The sequence below is a fragment of the Typha angustifolia genome, chromosome 6 (genome assembly GCF_048772165.1).
Source record: "Typha angustifolia cultivar Huaian chromosome 6, ASM4877216v1, whole genome shotgun sequence".
In the NCBI taxonomy this organism is placed as follows: domain Eukaryota; kingdom Viridiplantae; phylum Streptophyta; class Magnoliopsida; order Poales; family Typhaceae; genus Typha; species Typha angustifolia.
The window spans coordinates 5,285,820-5,303,167 of NC_133244.1; the positions used below are offsets into that span (position 1 = coordinate 5,285,820).

General features: G+C 37.2%; 1 protein-coding gene across 1 annotated transcript; it reads right to left on the bottom strand.

Moving 5' to 3' along the window:
• Nucleotides 1-10,825: 10,825 nt before the first annotated feature.
• On the bottom strand, nt 10,826-11,137 carry LOC140761252 (putative glutaredoxin-C14). The gene has a single exon (XM_073098514.1). It carries the CDS (start codon nt 11,135-11,137, stop codon nt 10,826-10,828), a length of 312 nt encoding a protein of 103 aa, XP_072954615.1.
• Nucleotides 11,138-17,348: the final 6,211 nt, after the last annotated feature.

The following is a 17,348-nucleotide window of genomic DNA, read 5'->3' on the forward strand; positions in this document are numbered from 1 at the left end:
GAGTGAGATAATGAAGTGATGTGGTTCGAGTTAGGGCTACAAAGTTAGCTAGCGACTTAGGTTGGGCTCAACCAGGATCCAATTAGTGTAATCTGGATTAACCTAACCCTCCTTTTTCTTTGTTATTCACAAAATGAGATCTTTACTCTATGAATATCTATTTCTATATTCACTTATATTCTAAAATAAAGAGTATAATAATTTCTTCGATATAATATAAAATGAAGAAAAATATGAGAAACATATGTTATATTTTTTTTCTAAAACTAATGAAAATATTCTTTGATTTTCTGTAAGGTAGATTAATAGGATAAATTGACTACTAAAAGGGTCGGGTTTATATGTACAAAATGCATGCATCTGTATAAATATTATCATTCAATATATGTGCAATGATTTTATATTGCGTCACTACGTGTGTAATACTTCAGAGGTCACTAGCTATGCAATGCTTGATCGTTACCCGTGTGACACTTGAGAAATTGCATCTAGATGCGCAACGGGAGAGAGGTCGTTTGTAATTTTTCATTACCTACATATGCAATTTTGATAGTTACTCATGTTGTGCTTATTACAAGTGCAATGCTTCTTATGTATCTAGAGATGATGACAAGTATTGTATTCGTATATACTATTGCATAATATTTCGTGATTTTTACGTGATTTGTTGGTCAATATTTTACATATATGTAGAATAAAATCTAATATTTTTATAAATAATACAAGCAAAAACTAGCCCAAATACCATAGGCCGCAACAAATAATAAAATTATATATACATTCACCTCAGCGGAACAAATGCCTAGATAAGAGCTACAGTCCATCTAATTTATTCTACAATAATAAAATAGAAAAATTATAAACCAATCTTTACTAGGTTTTCACAGACTCAACCAAAAGATGGTGAGTATAAAACCTAGCAAGTATACACCTCTACAGCCTAAAAATAGTGTAAAGAAGGATACCATATAATACATATATATACTAATATGACCATAATAATATGTCTATGCAATATGCTCGTATCTACAGCTAACATGCATTAATAAAAGAACATATGATATATATCATTCAAACTGTCAAATTATTTATCTCAAGCTTACATTGAGTCATAGTCATGAATTATCATTATATGCTCAACAAGTAATCTATCACATTATAAGCATATGTGCATCATCTCACATATTAAGGAGGGCTAGACATCTAATGTTAATATTACTAGGACATGTCTAGCGACACTACATATTACTAATTGTCTATGACCGTCAGATTGAGGACTATAGTTATAAGCCATATTCCAACTTCATCACCACTACTCTAGTGAATCATCACAGAAAATAGAATCATTACTTGTAGTATAATTATTGCACACAACATAATTATCGCATACAACAAAGTCATTGCACATAGTAGAAATCAAGTATACACAAGTCATGGATGCTCTGTCTCTGCATCATTAAGTACCGCTAGATCTACGACCCTTATCTTCTAATTATAATTTCAAATCGCTTAATATCTAGTCTTCGTACAATAGCGTGACACATGATTAAATCGATATACACGATGCTTAATAGTCCCTTTTTGATCTCACAACTCTAAGCATTAGTCGATAACAATATAAGTAATACATAACACACTTTGCCCTTTTACCTTGAATTGAGCGAGTAAATTGGCACTACCTAGACACGACTTAACTATGTTTTGATGTGTACAGGTGGTGTAGTGGTCAACATCATAAATAATATGACATGCATATCAAAGTTATCATACCCTTGAATGCACATGATAATTCATGCATAATTATGAATCATTAAAGATACATAATCATATGGATTGGAAAATAAATATCTGTACATACATCATATGATTTTAGCATTATCCTACTCCTAAACTACAAAGGTTTCACTTGCTTGATATTGCTTTTATGTTAATTAACTCCAACTACGTCACGGATTATCCTCGCACGATAATAAATTTACCTTGGTAATTAAAGTAATTAATACAAGAACACCTACCTCTAATTAATTAAATAATCTTATTGATAATTATTATAGGTCAGGATATGTCTACCTAGAAATTTTTTAACATTTATTAAATCAAGTAGAGCTGATATATTAATATGACGGTCTAACGCACTATTAAGAGTTATTACTATAATTATCCTGATCATTATTGCCCTAATAATTGTTGATTGAAAGTAAACTAAAAATAGACCGTGTTTAGTTAACTTATAACTTATTAAATATTAATGCATATTTAATATGATTATTGTTTATTAATATTTATTTATAAAAAATATTGTAACTAACTATAACTATCATCTAAAGATTATTAATAATTTAAGATTTAATTTTGACAACTATAATTAAATAAAAAGGCTAAAGCAACTATCATAATTTAAAAAATAACTAAACTACTTGGGATAGCCCAAGATCCCAAAAAAATGGTTTATAGCCTAACCCACCACAAATATGGATTGGGCCACAATGCAACACACCACATATGTGGGCTGGACTGTAGCCTAACCCACCACTTGGGTTGGGTTGCATCCAACCCAAGCCCGAGCTAGGCTGGGCTGCATCGAACCTACGCCCAAGCTAGACTGGGCTGCATCGAACCCACGCCCGAGCTGGGTGGGTCGCACATAGCTCAAACCAAAACCATACCTCTGTCCTTCCTCACCCTCAATAATAGGCCAACCAAGAGGAAGAAGAAGGGGTGGTTGCCGATGAAAGTAATCATTGACAATTGGCCCACAAACCCATTGACTTTTCTCAGTCGGGGAAAAGGCAAACGAGGTGCTGACATTGCTAAAGACGAAGACAAGCTCATCCTAATGAGAAGAAAACTTGATAGCAAGAAAGGGAGCGAACCATCAAGTTAACAGGGAGACTAACTAAAAAACTATGTTAGAAGGACGAGAATGTTGTGAGGAGTATGTATGGAGCATGGTGAATAGCTAGGGTGGCTGACGATGAGGGAAAAGGCTCCATGGCCAGTAGCCATGGATTTGGCCCACACTTTTGCTCAGGCTATGAGAGCCCTAAAGTAAGGTGCTATTGGCTGGCCCTTGTAGCGGCCCAATTTCTAGAAAAGCAGATCTATATTTGAAGGAGTTGTAGATGTTTCTAGGTGCGGTAATTCTCTTGTTTAGGGTCAAGAGAGGGTGGCCACGACCTGGTGGAGGAGGGTTGCAATGAAGGTGTAGAGGGAAATTCCGAAAGTGTTAGAGGAAGCTATTTAGATTTTGGGTACTCCTAGGGCTAAAACTAGCTTATTCATTTTATAATGAGCAAAAAAGCTGCACACCACAATTTATAGATGGCTAACTCCGAATTAGGCTGTCTAACCCTCATTTGGACCGACTAATGCTAATAAGCAAACTTAGACCAACTAGGTCTAATAAGCAAATGCAATAGACCATAAGGTCTTAATTAAACAACTTTAAAAAAAAACAAATCTAAGATGAATAGTGTGTGAGTCCAATAGCAGATCAAGTTGCTTAGCTAGGCTAGATCAGCTTGGCCTTGGGTCACAACACTCCACCACGCTTCTATTCATCTTGTCCTCAAGGTGAATACTCTAGAAAGTGTTGCATCAGCTCTGACTTCCAACTCCCATGTTGAGTCTTTAGCAGGTCCACCAATCCACTCCACTAGGACTTGGGTCTCAAGTTGACCTCCCACCCATGTCCTTCGCTTGGCTAAAGTCCGAAGTGGAACCGAATCATAGTCTTTTGTGATAGGCTCAGGAAGGCATTTCAGCACAATCTTCTCAGCTCTAACTTACGCTCATAGACCTGACACATGAAATACAAGATGTATCCTCACATCATTAGGCAAAGTCTAATATGTATGCTACCGCACCAATTTGCTCCACCTGGTATGGACCGAAGTAACGGTGAGCTAATTTCTGGTTAGGCACCGGTCAAACTGAGATTTGGCAATATGGTTGTAGTTTGACAAAGACCCAATCTCCTATAGCAAAAACTCGATCCGTGTGTTTGCATCATAAACTTAACACATCCAGTTCTGAGTTCCAGTTAGATTTAGCTTCAATTTTTTGAGTTGCTCATCCTACTCCATTAGAGCTTCTTCTACTTCTGTCCTCTCTAAACATCGTTTTGGAAGATATGTCACAAGAGTGGGTGGTTGTCTTTCATAGATAGCTTCAAAGGGTGTGACACCAATAGCAGAATGGTAGCTGGTGTTGTATGCCCACTCCGCCTATGAGAGGAATTTCAGCCATCTTCGTGGTTGCTCGCTAGCATAGCAATGTAGATATTACTCCAAGCAACGATTAACTCTTTCAGTTTGCCCATCAGTTTGAGGATGGTAGGCAGAGCTCATCTTCAACTCGGTCCTTTGGAGATGTGCCATTTTAGTCCAGAACTTGCTAGTGAAGATAGGATCTCGGTCGGACACAATAGAGCGTGGAACCCTACGGAGATGAACCACTTCGCGTATAAAAGCTTCCACCATTGTTTGAGCCATATAATGATGACTTAGCGCGATGAAATGCGCGTACTTGCTGAGGCGATCAATCACAACTATGATCACAGATTTTTCTGAACCGTTGATAGGCCTTTGATGAAATCAAGTGAGAGGTCCTCCCATATCTAATCTGGTATGGCTAGGGGCTACAGCAAGCCAGCGAGCTCGGTTGGTCTTGACCCGTTGGCATATATCACAAGCCTTGATATAAGCTCGCGTATCCTTCTTCATCCCTGTCCATCTACAGCTGCATTTAAGACGGAGATAAGTTCTACTCATACCTTCATGGTCGGCTGCTAAAGAGTCATGGAAGTAGCTAATTAAATCTCTTCTAAGTTTAGCATTTGTAGGCACCATAATGTGACCTTGGATCAGAATCAGGCCATCCCTCATGGTGTGGTCCGGTTCAGCCTGATTTTGCTTAATTTGAAGTTTGATCTTCTGGAGCTCTGAGTCTTCTTTGGTGGCAGTACTGATTCTGTCCAAGAGAGGAAATGCTGGACCAAACAAAGTTGCTAGTTCAGTCGGTTCTGGTTGCATTGATAGAGCATCCAAAGCACCATTTTCGCTGCCCTTCTTATAGATCAAGTTGTATTCGTATCCAAGTAATTTGGCTAATGATTTTTGTTGTGCCGGAGTATGGATTTGTTGTCTTAGGAGGTATGGCAGTGACCGCTAATCAGTGCGCACAATGAAGTGGCGTCCAAGTAGATAAGGTCTCCACTTCTCAATCGCATGAACCACAGCTAACATCTCGCGCTCATACGTGCTGAGATGGCTCCGATAGAGCCTTGCTCATGTATGCTATTGGTCTTCCTTCCTGCATCAAAACCACTCCTAAACCTATCCGCGATACATCACATTCCACCACGAAGGTCTTAGTAAAATTGAGTAAGGCAAGAACTGGTGCACTCGTCAATGCTTATTTCAGTTCTAGAAATACAGATTCAACCTTTTCACTCCAATTGAACCCATTCTTATGCAGGAGTGCAATCAAAGGTGCTGTGATCCATCCATATCCCTGAACGAACCGTCGATAGTATCTGGTCAAGCTAAGAAACCCTCTAAGCCTTTTGGGTGTTCTCGACTTAGGCCAGCTCACCATGGTCGTTATCTTCTCCGAATCTGCCTCTACACCATTAGCTGAGATTATGTGCCCTAGATAATCAACTCGAGGCTGAGCCCAGGTGCATTTACTACTCTTGACTCAGAGGCCATGCGAGTCTAAGGTCCCCATAACTGTGTGTAGGTGGTCTATGTGCTCCTCTTGGGTTCTGCTATAGACGAGAATATCGTCAAAGAAAACCATAATATACCGCCTTAGTAGAGGATGGAACACATCATTCATTAGCCCTTGAAATGTTGCTAGGGCATTGGTGAGGCCGAAAGGCATTACGAGGAACTTGTAATGCCCATCATGAGTTCAGAAGGCTGTCTTGTGAACGTCTTTCGCTCAGACTCGAATCTAGTGGTACCTTGCGCACAGATCCAATTTGTGAAGATTGCTGCACCCACCAACTCATCTAGGAGCTCTCAATGATCAGAATAGGGTACTAGTCTTTGATGGTGATCGAGTTGAGGGCGCGATAGTCCACACAGAACCACCATGAATTATCCTTCTTGCACACAAGAAGTACTAGTGAAGAGTAACGGCTATGGCTCAGTTGAATGATCCCTTGATTTATCATCTCACGCACTAGTCTTGTGAATGCCTCCTTCTGAGTGTGAGGGTACCGGTAGGGTCGTACATTGGCTAGCCCAGCTCTTGGTGTGATCTCAATGTGGTGGTCACAGGCTCGAATCGAGGGCAGCCCTTTTGGTTCTTCAAATACTCGTAGGTAGGCTTGCAAGATAGAATTCAAATCAGCCTTAATTTCATTACTCGGTGGTTCGGGTTCTTCTCGAGTTGAAACAAGCCGCATCAACAAGCCGTGACAGCCAGCTTGTGGAAGTCCTCCTAGGTTTTGAAATGATGTTTTTGAGCTCAGTTTGATCCCTTCTAGTTGCACCTTCTTGCATTTGGATTTGAATTTCATTCGCATTGTGCCATAGTCTAATGTGATGGGATCGAGCACCTGAAGCCATTGGACACCTAAGACCATATTTACCCATTTGAGAGCGAGGGGGTACAGACCAAGCTCAAATTCGTACCCTTGTACCAACACCTTGACTCACTCGTATTTTCCTTCAGTCTTAAAAACCGTGCCATCTCCAATCGCGATATCGAACCTAATAGTAGGAATTATGGTCAAGCCTAATCGTCGCACCATTTTCTCCTCTACAAAGTTGTGGGTGCTGCCCGAGTCAATTAAAATATCAACTCAGCTTCATTTGACCATTCCTTCTACTCGTAGTGTCCTAGGAGCACATGAGCTCAAATAGGCATGGAGACTCAACTCAATGTGCATCATCTCATCTTCTTCTTCCCAAGCCTCTTCATGGTCTTCATGCTCATCTTCCCATTGTTCAGTTTCCTCTTCTTCGGTGGCATCAAGTAGCATGATCGCCGTAGGTTGCTTCTTGCATTTATGGCCCGGTGTGAACTATTTGTCGTAATAGAAGCATATGCCTTTGGATCTACGATCGGCTACTTCAGTAGGTGTAAGTCATCGCTGGCTACTCCTCCTCTGCCCTTCACTATTTGTCAGGGGTGCTTGAGGTGGTGGTAGGTGTGCACTTGGTGCTCCTAGACTCGATCCCGTTCCAAACCTAGGGCTAGGTCTGAACGGAGTCACATTTGATGTAGGATGTGTGCTCTTCCAATCTGAGGCCATTCTTGATCTGTTGGTCCACCCCATCTCTTGCAACTTCTCCTCCATGACCTTTGCACATGTATAGGTGTCCAAGAGGGTCATCGGATTCATGGCTCTTACCTCAGCTTGGATTTCAGGTTTGAGTCCCCCAATGAAAGTTGAGCGTAGCTACGAGTTAGACCATCCTCTGGTTATTACTGATTCGGTCAAACTCTGCCTTGTATGCTTGCACCGTGGTTTTTTTGCTAGAGTTAGTGTAGAGCCTCCTCAAAGTTCTTATAGTGGGTTGGACCGAATCGTCTACATATGGCATCAGCGAACTAGGACTAGGTCTGAAACTGTTGGATACGATTTGCAGCCTAGAACCGATTGCACACCTCATCTTGTAAGTGGCACGACGTGAGTCTGACTTGTTGGTGCGCCAGGGTCCCTTGATAGTCAAATAGTTGCTCGACTCGATACAACAAGTTTAGCGGATCTCCACTTGAAAAAGTAGAACATTCAAGTTGCAAAGTATGAACTTAAACTCCAGGGATCTGGTTTTCATGTCGACCCATTTGAGCCCAAGGCCAATTGTGCGCTCTATACCCTTGAACTGGTAGAACTCTTTGGTGTGGGTTCCATTGGCCCAATTGCCATCTTGGCCCACTAGCCCATGGATCTGCTTCTTCTGGTTCAATGTTGAACCACGCAACTTGTGGCTCAATCTGCGCACTTGGTTCAATAGGGCGAACCCAAGACTGAATTGGTTTATTAAGAACCCTAGGCGTTGGATTTGGCTCATAGGCTGCACGATAAGATGAACCAGGTACATCTTGGGCTGGGCCTTGGGAAGCACGCTCTAGGTCTTGATCTACATAAAATCCTAGGTGCTCCTAAGTATTTGTTGTAGTCGTCACTGCTGCTGGTGCAAATATGGAAGGAGATCATTGACGACCAGAAATAAGGGAAAACATCATTTCGGATTTTCTTTCCAATCGTGCTTCTCTTTCCTTTTCTCTCACATCTTGTGCTTGCAAAAGGAAGGCCAGCCACTCAGGTGGTGCTGGTGCAACCGGAGGTGGTGCCACCATGGTTGGAGTTGCCTGGTCTCTCGATGGTGTCGACGTTAGGGGAGAGGTGTCTTCAGTACCTAATGATTCAGAGGTGTAGAGAACTTCATCTGTTGCTGCCCTTGCTGCTCTAGATCTGGTTTGCGTCATATTCCAAGGAAGGAAGGGCTTTGATACTAATTGTAGCAGGCCAATTTCTAGAAAAACACATTTAGATTTGAAGGAGTTGTAGATGCTTCTAGGTGTGGTAATTCTCTTGTTTGGGGTCAAGAGATGGTGGCCACGACCTGGTGGAGGAGTGGTGGAGGAGGGCTGCACTGGAGGTGTAGAGGGAAATTTCGGAGGTGTTGGAGGAGGCTATTTAGATTATGGCTACTCCTAAGGCTAAAACTAGCTTATTCATTTCATAATGAGCAAAAGAGCTACACACCACAGTTTATAGGTGGCTAACTCTGAATTAGGCTATTTAACCCTCATTTGGACCGACTAATTCTAATAAAGAAACTTAGATCAACTAGGTCTAATAAGCAAATGCAATAGACTATAAGGTCTTAATTGAACAACTTAAAATAAATAAACAAATCTAAGATGGATAGTATGTGAGTCCATTAGTAGATCAAGTGATTTTGCTTGGCTATGCTAGATCAGCTTGGGCTTGGGTCACAAGAGCTCTTGCGGAGGGGAAGCTTCCTGAATGGCCAAGAGTTGGACAGACCAATGGTGGTGACCGAAAAATTACTAAAAAGTCAAATGAGTGAAGGCTACCACGTGTAACCTTCACCGACGGACGAAACAACCCACAAAGGGTATCATCAGCAATAGGGCAGTGAAGGGAAACATTTGAGACCGGTGCGGGGAGGTAGAAGCCGCTGATCGACTGAATTTCCGGCGAAATCGAGAGGAATGGAAAACGAAGAAAATATTAGATACCCAATAAAACTTAAATTAAACAAACCTGGTTGAATAGGACGCTTCGACGAGTCAATCCACGGGTCAGCGTTCTCCGGGTATTTCCATCATTTGGTTTAAAATATCATCAATTTCGAGTACAATTTTATTATTCTTAATACAATTCCTAATATAATTTTATGTCACATCAAATATAATTATTACTTCTTAACTTAGTATTAAATTAAATATTAAAATAACTTAATACTAGTATTAGATTTTTTTTCTGATATTAAAAATTAGAATAGTAATATTTATTCTAGTCTCACTCCACAACAAGTGAACACTACTGAAGTGAATATGGGCTGAGGGTGTCAAAAGTTTAAATGAAAAGTTTTCATAGTTGCACTTAGAAAGTTTGGGTAAAAACATCAAGAACATATCTTATTTTTGGGCCCACCTAGACGACCAGGTAGAAGAAGTGCTCGTTAATGGCGAGGTGATAGAGGTACTTGGTAGCGGCGAATGGGAAAGAAAAAAGCTCACCAATGAGGGAAGAAGGGCGAAAGGAGAAAATGAGAAGGATGTCTTAGGCTAGATTTGCTTTTATAGGTTTAGGCCTTGTGATGGGGCTGATAGATCGAGCTAGTTCTGCTACTCTCCTGGTAGTAAACCGAATTCCGATCAAATGGGCTCCTTCTTCTTCTTTTTCACTTTAAGCTCAAGTATGCAATTTTGTTCTATCGACCCATAGGTGGAAAATTTAATTGCTGAAGAAAATAGTTATTCTCATTTCAGACTTATGAAGAAGTAGATCGTCATTCAAGTAGAGCAATTGAAAGGGGAAAAGACGAAATAAAAAAGAAGAAGTAGAGCATCATTGAGATAATTTCCATCCTTTGTCATAGCATAGATCAAGTCAAGTGGGTTGAATCATGGATGAAATATCTGCTGGGAAAAAAACTACTTTTTAGATGCTTATATCTGATGAATGACACATATCCTCTTTCTTGTCATCCCAATCACTTCAGAAGACAGTGGGCAAATGGAAAACCCACTGGCTTTCATTTTCTAGGTAATCTCTCTCTATCTCTCTCTCCTCATGTCAATCATTTCGACACACAGTGAGCATCTGAACCTGCTCTTTGTCAGTTTGTCTTAAGTTTGCTCTCATCTTACTGATGTTATTATATATCATTTAAGAGCAAGGAAACCAACCATATATGCATCCAAACCATGCAAAAACAAAGAGATTGTATGAACGATGCCATGATTCTTCATTCTTGAATGCATGCATGGCAAACCATGCCCATGCCATTGGACTCTTCACCCTACTATACATTGAAAGAGAGAATGGAATATAATCCAGTGACAACACTTTCCACCTATGTGGCAAATCTCCTCAGAATCTGCTCTCTTCTCTCTTATCCAAATGCTGGGTATCTCTGAGAAGTTTCATGCAAAGTAAACAGCAGCCAACGCCAGTCCAAGTGCAAAATCAACATCAACTAGGCAATGATATATAACTTCCACTTCAAAATTCGAGAAATACATAGTTTATGACAAAGATAAAGCCTCCTAACTATTTGTGCACAGAAAGTATTTTATTTTTCTCACACGGTATATCGCCTCTAAAAGTCTAAACCCAGAGAGCACCGGCATTTTTGAGTATCGGAACTAGATCGCCACCGAGATGCAGAGACATGATCTTATCGGTAGAACCGATGAGCTTGCCGCCGATGAACACCGTCGGCACTGCGGGGCTGCTACCGAGAAGCTTAACGAGCGCCTTCTCCATCTCCCTTCCCTTCGGATCTTCATCGAGCTGGTGGACGCTAGCGTTCACGCCGAGCTCGCAGAAGAGCCTAATGGTGGTGTGGCACATGCAACAGGAGCTCACGCTAAAGATCACGACGGCTCTCTGCGAGGCTAACTTCATCACCTTGTCCATCACTAATAGATTAATTAATGGGTACGTAGAGAAATTTATATATAATATATAAAAGAAGCCTGCAGGAAGACTTTGCAGATGATGGTTGTAGAGTGGTGATATGAGTTGCTTATATAGTAGTGATCGAGAAGAAGGAGAAGAAGAAGAAGAAGAAGAAGAAGAATAAGTTCTCTTATTAGATCCTTAAGATGTGTGCACTGAGAAGGACTTCTTATCATTGCTTTGACAAAGGCAACAGTAGAGTAATTGTAGATTTCTATAGACTGTGCATTTTGCGACTGTAAAGTTGTGCAAGGACTAGGGATAAAATTGAGGTGTCCTCTCACTAATGGAATAAGGAATATTTGTATGGCAATCTACTGGATCAACTTGATAAGATTCTGATAAGGTTTGAATCTCTTCTTTATGCTTATTCTTAATAACAGTCACCAGAGAGCATTCAATCTGTGCAAGATGTTCATCAACGCATGGTAAAAGTTTCAAGTGGGCATTTATTTGGATAAAACCACTGGGCCAGCAGGCACAAGGAAAAGATCACATCAGAGAACGGTGTAAAGAGACTTGGATTATACTTAAATAGTTTGAGTGTTATTCTTCCAGATAATTATACTTTGACCCAGTATCACATTGCAATCCGAAGAGAAAAATATGTGTATTTTCTAAATTGTAATGGATTCGGCTCGCTATTAAGAGTGAGATTGTTGCATTATAAATAGTTGGGAGGGTAAATTATATTCAAATTAGGATCTAATGGTGGAAAAAGACCCATATTAATACTCTGTAAGTTGGTAACCTATCCTTGGCTTGCCCATAAGATTAAAGACCTATTTGTCCAAAACAGAGTTCTTTCTCGTTCTTATAAAAAACAGAGTTTTTCTTTTGAAATCACACAATAGTTGTTAATAGAGAAATTAATCAATAGTCTTTTACATAGGGGTGTAAACGAGCAGAGCTTGATCGAGCCCGGCTCTAATCAAGCTTGGATTGAAATTAATTTCGAACCTATCTTTGTGATCAAGTTTGAATTAAAATAAGTTCAATCCGAGTCAATTTCGAGCTTAAACAAGCTGCTCAATTAGCAATTTCAAGCTTTATCAATTTTAAACCATTTTCGAGTCTGAGCAAGCTTGAATTAATTTAGACTTGAATCAAGCTTGAAATAAAACATAATTCAACTATTAAGATATAAATATTATCGAAATATACATTACAAGCAATAAAGATAAATGGATTAGAAAACTATAAGCAACCAAAATATAAATTACAAGTAATAAAGATAATTATGTTAAAAAACTACAAGCAACCAAAATATAAATTACAAACAATAAAGATAATTATGCCAAAAAATAATGGTTGAAATTCTGAATGGGTGAAAGAGTTTTGATCTGATGGTTCATATTAGTTTAATATTACTTATATTATATATATTCGAGCCTTATCGAGCCGACTCGATTGAGCCGGCTTGGGATCAAGCTTGGCTCGAATTTAATTTCGAGCCTCTTTAATGATCAAGCTTGGCTCAGTCTATTTTCGAGCCGAGCTTGATCAAGCATTAGAGCCGAGCTCAAGCAGGCTCGATTATTTTTACAGTCCTACTTTTACATAATTAATAGAGCAAATATATCTGAAAAAAAGGAATCTACGTGGAAATAGATAACAGTTGACGACTTCTAAAATATGATTATCATGAAAAAAGAAAGAAAAATTATATAAAATCAATCTTGGACAAGATTATTATTCTATTAGATCTTGACAAGAAAATTTTGGACTAGGATCTAAAAGCAACGATGTGTACGGTTACATTACGCCGCATATGGAACAATGCCCATGTCGGCCGAATCGTCATCCTCTGTCTGAAACGGCATTCGAATATCTTTATGATGCCCACTTTTTAACGTAGATATATTAGAAGATTTCACTTTAAATTTAGATTATTCTTGTTATTTAAACTCTTAGATGAGGAGAAGAAAAAAAATAATACTGGGTATAATTTGAAACTATCTACTATCACCATTATCTATTCCTTATTCATTCTTATTCTTCTCTTTATGATTGCACTAGCGATTGTGCACTGGAAACTATACCACTCTCGGTTAATATAAGATTGTTTTTTGTTGGCTTTATCGTTGTAGCCATTTTTTTTTAATATTTTAGGGACCTACTTAAACAAGCTTAATAATTAGAGATTAGGGTTGGGTCTTTAACCGACCGCTAAGTTGCCTTAGAGCGGAGTGCACCGGGCTCTATATTTATTATAACATATATCTTTATATATATATTATATTTTTAATCAATTGATATGTCCTCTGAATATTATTATTTTTTAATAAATAATATATGGTTAGAAAATTCTTATCGAGATCTTTAAATTAAGAATAATATTCAATAGTTTTAAAAGAAATTTTAAATTACTAATTTAAAAGATCAATGTTGATAAATGATTTTAACAATTCATCATTTGACATAGGAAGATCCAAGATATGTATTTGTATTTTAAGCTTTGAAATGGCTAATTGAACACTTATGGCAAAGACATGAAAATAAACGAATGTAATATTTTTAACAAAATAATGTATTTTATATTTGATATATTTTATGAAGAATAATTTTGGGTCATTGTTCGAAGAATTTCAAGACATTTTTCTATTTAAATAATAAATAAGAAAGACGTTAATTTTTATAATTTATAAAATCAAAATTTTAAAATAACTCTAAAATAATTTAATATTAGTCTTATTTTAAAGTTCTTGATGGGACATTTCCAACAATACTATTTTTGTGAAATTATATATATATTTAGTTTAAATAATTATACTATAAAATAAAGAGTACAGACAAAAATCGGCTCCAAATTTAATGCAGGGGTTCTAAATTTAGAACCCCAGATAGAGTCATATTAGAGTTAGAGCATCTCCAAGTGTGCTCCAAACCTCCAAATTTGGGGCCCACTAGAACTTCAATGGGGCTCCAAAGTTAGCTCCAAATTTAGATCTAGCACTATAGCTAGGTCTAAATTTGAGCCCCATCAAAAAATTTGGAGCCTAGACTTTTAAAATTCTAAATTTGCCCTATAAATATTTAATTCAATAATTTTAATTTTATCCGTATTCTTTATTAAATAATCTAGTTTATTAAACTGAGTATATAATTAACGTTACTAATCAGTTTTGAACAAAAATAGTACTGTTGGAAAGGTCTTATTGAGCCCTTTAAAATGAGTCTAATATTAAATTATTTTTAAGTTAATTTAAAATTATTATATAATAAATATATGTTTTTAATATTTAAAATCAATGTGTCCTAAAATTATTTGGATAATGACTCAAAATTATTTTCCAATGTAAACATAAATATTAAAATACATCAAATATGAAATATATTAGACATGAAATATAATTGTGAGTTACTCATAATAGAGGAACTTTTCATCAAACATAAAATATATCAAATAAAAATTATATTTCTTCATTTTCGTGCCTCTATCATAAGTGTTCAATAAGTGTATTTTGAAGCTCAAAATGAGTCTCTTTATCTTCGATCTTCCTATGTCGAGTGAGGAGTCAATTAAGGAAGATGATGTGGCTACGGAACGGTGGCTATGGAGATGACTTACCAAACTATTAGATATTTATTATTTTTATTATTAAATATTAATTTCTACTTATTTTGTATAATATAATTTTGATATTTTTAGCAATGACGTGTAATGCTTATTTCGATGTTTATTTCATGTAATATAATTTTGATGTGTTTAATTAAAAAATAGTAATTTAAAATTACTTCTAAAATTATTGAATATTAATCTTATTTTAAAGATCTTGATGAGAGTTTTCTAACCGTATATTTTTTAATAAAAATTAATAACAATAAGATAACATAGTAAGTGCGCAGGGCTCTAGGCTCCAAATCTATAACTAAAGAAAAGAGAGCAAATCAACGGACGTATCCGTTGTTGCTTCCAATTTAAAAAAAAAGGGGATATAAGAGAGACACAAAAAGTACTGGTCATTCTTAGGAAAAGGTTAATTCTTAACTTAGTCCATTCTATAGTTTACTACAATCTGGAAAGGCTTACTAACTATATATATATTGGTTGATCCGATCTAACAAGTGTTTGTTTCTTAATTTGATGTCAGAGCTAGCTATACAACAAGTATGTAGCAACTAAACCCATAGAGCAGCAACATTTTGCAGCATAAGAATTAGATCACCACCAATGTGGTGCGATCAGCTTCTCGCTTATGAACACTGCGAGAACCGGTAGGCTACAACCTAGAAGCTTTACGAGCCCCCTTCTCCGTTTATCTTTCCCTTGGATCCTTATCAGGCTCGTAAACAGTAGGGTTAACTTAAGGAAGTGTTGGAAAATGAAAAATGAAAAGCAAGAAGAAAGAAAAACAATCACAAGCAATGGAGACGAATCTTACGCAGTTCACCCAACTAAGGCTACATCCATAGTGATCTCAACGATTTCACTATATAAAACGAAAAGCTATTACAAAGAGGAAAAAGGCCTCTCAACCAGATTATAAAGGGGAGAAAGTAGGGTGAAAATCGGTCAAATTAACTTTGATACGGATTTGGATAAATTTTTTTTACTCAACCCAAATACGGATTCAGATATGTGTAGATATGGATTCAGGAAGGTAAACAACCCGAATTCGAATACAGATAGAGGTCGAATATAATTTGTCGAATACGGATACAAATATCGGATATTTGTTTAATCACATATCTTTTGAATGATTTATATTTTTTAATTTAGTTATTTAAATGATGAATATTGATATTGTTACTTAATAATGTGTTCTATATTATTGCTAGAGATTGATTTTGTTAAACTTATATGTATTTGACATGTAAAAAATATATATTTTGAAACTCTTAACATTTTGTGTTAATTATCTCTAAAAGAAATGTCTTAATTTGTCTATAATTCAATTAAGATTTAATCCTATATCCGAAAATTATCTAGTCTATATGATTTTAAAATTTCTATCCGTCCAATGTTCATTTTCGGACCTAAAATATGAATCTAGATGTGGTTTGAACAGTATCTGATCCATTTTCACCCCTAGGAGAAAGCCCTCTCAATCGAAAACTAAGAACTTCACATTGTTCTCCTTCTTTTCTCTCCCTACAAAGCTCTCTAGATTTTCCATAATTTCTCGCTCATTCCTTTAGAGATTCAAACAATATATAGGTTTTCAAAGAAACCTAACTTGACCAACTAGGATTTGCCATGACATTTGACTGCGATAAAAGGAGAAGAAAACTGGACGACATTTTTAAACATCTATTACAATGCCTATTAAATGTTTGCTCTCGGGAACTAATGTTCAAAGGCCTAGACGCTTGTTCGAACACCCATGTCTAATTCAGTCTCCACCCCCTCAACAATCCTCCACTTGGAGACTAATCTCACTTCATGGATGACTTGTGAAAGACGAGCCCTCAACATGTACCTAAGCTCAACCACTTGTGTGGGATTTTAACATCGTCTTCAACCTAAAAGACTAATGGAATTTAGCTTTTTTATAATGACCATCTTTATTAACATATTAGTTAGTTTCTGACTCGTATGAATCTTCACTAGCTTCAAAGTTCCATCCTCTAGATGTTGTCATATGAAATGATATTTGATGTCAATGTGTTTTGTCCTTAAATAAATACTGAATTCATTGCAAAATATATTGTGCTTTGACTGTCGCTATATAAATTATAATCTTCCTGCTCCATTTCAACTCCGTCAAGAGGTCCTCCAATCATATTATGTTTTTGTTGGTTGTAACCTTGAAACATAAGAAATTGGTGCACTGCCCGAGATAAACATCTACCTGCTAGTACCCTTTCTTCTATCATTTAGATGTCAGTGTATCCATATGATTTGGGAGATGTGGAATGAAATAAGTCCTACTCATTATTTAGATAGAACCTACATATATTGAGAGAAGCCATCTCATTCACATTACCATAGTGCATTGTGCATCCACAAGTAATGAAAAAGAAGCAAATCCACAAATGTAGCCATTGTTGCTTCCAATTCAAAGAAATAGGGGATACGAATTAAGACATATAAGTACTAGTCGTTTTTGAGAAAATGTTCTTAACTAGTCCACTCTATAATTAATTACAATCTCAAATGTCTTAATAGCTATATATGTTGGTTGATTCCAACAAGTATGTGTTTCTTAATTTGATATTAAAACTA

Coding starts and splice junctions, on each gene's coding strand:
- LOC140761252 (XM_073098514.1), bottom strand. CDS start 11,137: ATGGACAAGGTGATGAAGTTAGCCTCGCAGAGAGCCGTCGTGATCTTT.